The sequence below is a fragment of the Vicugna pacos genome, chromosome 12 (assembly GCF_048564905.1).
Source record: "Vicugna pacos chromosome 12, VicPac4, whole genome shotgun sequence".
Lineage (NCBI taxonomy): Eukaryota > Metazoa > Chordata > Mammalia > Artiodactyla > Camelidae > Vicugna > Vicugna pacos.
Window position 1 is genome coordinate 57,245,497 of NC_132998.1, and position 3,314 is coordinate 57,248,810.

The 3,314-nt window shown below is 64.6% G+C and overlaps 1 protein-coding gene across 1 annotated transcript; it reads right to left on the bottom strand.

Moving 5' to 3' along the window:
- ELFN2 (extracellular leucine rich repeat and fibronectin type III domain containing 2) lies at positions 1–2,518 on the bottom strand. Its single transcript, XM_015241540.2, has one exon. It carries the CDS (start codon positions 2,461–2,463, stop codon positions 1–3), a length of 2,463 nt encoding a protein of 820 aa, XP_015097026.2. The 5' UTR covers positions 2,464–2,518.
- Between the last annotated feature and the right edge of the window lie 796 nt (positions 2,519–3,314).

Sequence of the window (3,314 nt, forward strand, 5' to 3'; positions counted from 1 at the left end):
TCACAGCTTCTGCTGGGCTGAGACCCCCTTCCAGTAATCGAGGATGTCGTGCAGGTCCTCGTCCTTGGCGAACTGGACCTTCTTGCGCAGGGCGTGGCCGGCAGCCATGTACACCTCCTCCCGGTGGTGCTTCTTGTAGGGCCGGAACCGCTCCCAGATCTTGTGCGTGCTCTCGGACGAGTACTCAGGGCTGGAGGAGTACCCTGAGTAGTAGTGTCTGGGGGAGAGCTGCGAGTAGGTGGAGTCCCGCTTGGAGCGGGTCAGCGGCTTGAGGAAGGACACGCGCTGGCTCAGGCTGTCGGCGCCCTCCTCGTAGTACAGGGCCGGGAAGCTGTGCCGGTGCTCGCTGCAGTGGTAGGCGGGCTTCACCTCCAGGTGGTGGACGCCGCCCCCGCCGCTGCCCCCGCCGCTGCCCGCTGGCACCAGTGGGAGCCGGTCCAGTGGGCTGTTTAGGGGGCTGCCCTTCTCGATGTACTTGGAGTCGCCCTTGGCCAGTCCCGTGGCAGCCGGATGATCCGGCACATCCAGGCTGAAGACCTTGGCACTCTTGATGGAGCCACTAGAGGAGACGCTGCAAGTCTTGCGGGCCACCACGGCGGCATCGGCGCTCAGCTGGCGCTGCAGCGGGTGGTGGGAGCTCTCCTTGTAAGGGGGTGAGAGGAAGCTGGGCCGCTCCAGCGCCCCGGGGGTGGCAGCTGAAGAGGCAGTGGAGGCTGCAGGGAGGGACTGGCATTCAAAGGCCATCTCAGGGTCCCCGCTACCACTGCCGCTCCCCAGGAAAGAGGCTGAGTCCAACTTGAGGGCATCGATGCAATTGTTAATGATCTGGTTGACTTTGTCCACCTCCTTGGCGATGGTGGAGATCTCAGCGGCCGAGCCCTGACCATTCTCCAGGTCAGGGAGGTCATCCTCGGGCCGGGCCAGGCCATCGCCGCCCGTGCCCGTGCGCACCTCGATATAGTTGCCCTTGGTGGCCACCTTGGGCGTGTCCAGCCCAGCCTCCAGCCCCTTGGAGGTGGGCAGCTTCTCCCCAATCATGGAGGGGATGGAGGACATTCGGGACACGGGCAGCACGGGGGGCTCACCCAGCTTCTGGGTGGCATGGACGACAGTGCCAGCATCCACATCGGCCCCGTAGCGCATCTCCAGGATGGTTTTCTTGACCTTGACCGACTTCTGCTTCTCCTCCTGCATGCGGCGCTTGCGCAGGCAGTAGTAGACGGCTCCCAGCACGATGACCATGCCGAAGAGGCAGCCCAGGATGGTCATGATGTAGTGGGTGGTGGTGGAGGTGCTGGGCGCCAGGTCGCCCGGGACCGGGTCCCTGGTGGTGAAGGTCAGGCAGGTGTGGTTGAAGTGGCGGCTGTTGCGCAGTGAGGTCACGCAGAAGGTGTACTCGGTGTGCGCCCGCAGCTTGTCCAGCGTCACGATCTCCTTCTTGTTCTTGAGCGTCATGACTTCGGAGAAGTAGCTGTTGTTGTACTGGACCAGGACATACATCTTGCTGTAGGGGTGCGGGATGATGACCACCAGGGTGGCCGAGGTGAAGGTGACATGGTGCAGCTTGATGGCCGGCCCCGCAGAAGCGTCTGTGGTGGACGAGGCAGGCGGCTCCACCGAAAGGATCTCGTCGGGGTTGAAGCCCGAGTTCTCGTCGGGCTCCCTCTGGGCGTCGGTGGAGTAGGGCGTGGGGTGGCTTGCCGGCCGGGCGGGCAGTGAGCCGTTGCGGCACTTGGCCTGGAGCACGGTGATGGCATTGAGGCTGTGGTAGGGCCGGGGCACCAGCAGCGGGTAGCCGGCAAACTCCCGCGGAGACTCGCACTGCAGGCGGTCGTAGTTCTTGGTGACGTTGTTGAAGATCACGAGCCAGGACAGGAAGCCGAAAAGGTCACACTCGCAGTTGAAGGGGTTGCCGGCCAGCTCGCACACCATGAGGCTGGCCAGGCCGGTGAAGGTGGTGCCGTCAAGGCGGCTGAGGCGGTTGGAGGACAGGTCGATGCTGATGAGGCTCGGGCACTCGGAGAAGGCGGTGGGCGTCACCACCTCGATGAGGTTGTGCTGCACGAAGAGGAACTGCAGGCGGCCCATGCCGCGCAGCATGCCCTCGGTCAGGTTGCTGAGCTTGTTGTAGCCCAGCTGCAGCACCTGCAGGCTCGACTGGCCCAGGAAGGCGCCGTCCTCGATGTAGGAGATCTCGTTCTTGGTGAGGTTGAGGTCGGTGAGGTTCCCGAAGCGGTTGAGCGAGGAGTAAAGCACGGCCTTGAGCTTGTTCTCGTTGAGCCGCAGGTCGTGCACGGTGCTGTTGATGTGCTGTGGGATGGTCTCGTAGGGCGGCTGGTTCTGGCTGCAGATGGCCAGCCACACGTACCCCTTGTCGCCCTCGATGAGCCAGCAGTCGGCGCGCACGGTGCCCGGCCGGCACACGCAGAGCAGCGCGGCGGCGCACAGCCCCAGGCGCAGCATGGCTCCGGCCGCGGCCCCCGCGCAGGCCAGGCTCAGAGTGGGGGGCCGGGGCTCGAGGGGCCTAGAGGCTGGAGGCTGGGGCCTGCAGCACAGTCCTCCCTGGGGCCGCCACCATCTTGGGGGCGACCCCCAGCACGGGGGCCCCAGGTGAGGCAGGCACGGCCCGTGCCAACGGCCAGGGGCGTTCCGGGGTGCTACCCACGGGTGCTGGGCACCGGGGCCAGGTGGGGCTGTGGGCCCCACAGCCTGCTTCCACGAGTTGCTCCTTTCCTGCCGGGAAGGTACCCAGGCTCTGGGGGCTTGACTTCCTCTCCCTCCGACTCCTCCTCCTCTTCTTCCTCCTGGGGTTCCGGGCTCAGAACTTCAGACAATTCCCACGATTCCCACGGGAGGCTGGAGACTGGAGCTCTGAGGGGGGAGCACGAGAGACGGGGGCAGGAAGGAAGAGACCCATCTGTCACCTGGTTCCTGAAAGGCAGCACCGAGAAGGGGTGACAGATCAGCGTGGAGGCTCAGAGCTGCCCCTCTAAGTTCCAGCACAGGCCCCCAGTCCCTTTTCCACCTCCTCCCAGGGGTCCTGTGCCAGCAGCACTCTGGGGTCCCTGTTATATACAAGAAGGGAGGTGGTAGGTGGCAAGAGAGGGAGGGGGCTGGAGGGCCTGGAAGGAGGGAGACGGGAGAAACAAGGAAGTGGGGGTAGGAGGAACAGTCTTAAGACAGTAGGCAGAGAAGGGAGACTGGAGAGTTAACGGGTCAGGTCCGCATACACACGCACACACACACACACACATCCCAGCACACTCGTGTCCATGCTCGTCCACCTCCCTGCACAACCACGTGCCCCTACATGA

Excerpts from the sequence above, each read along its gene's own strand:
- ELFN2 (XM_015241540.2), bottom strand. The coding sequence starts at position 2,463 with ATGCTGCGCCTGGGGCTGTGCGCCGCCGCGCTGCTCTGCGTGTGCCGG.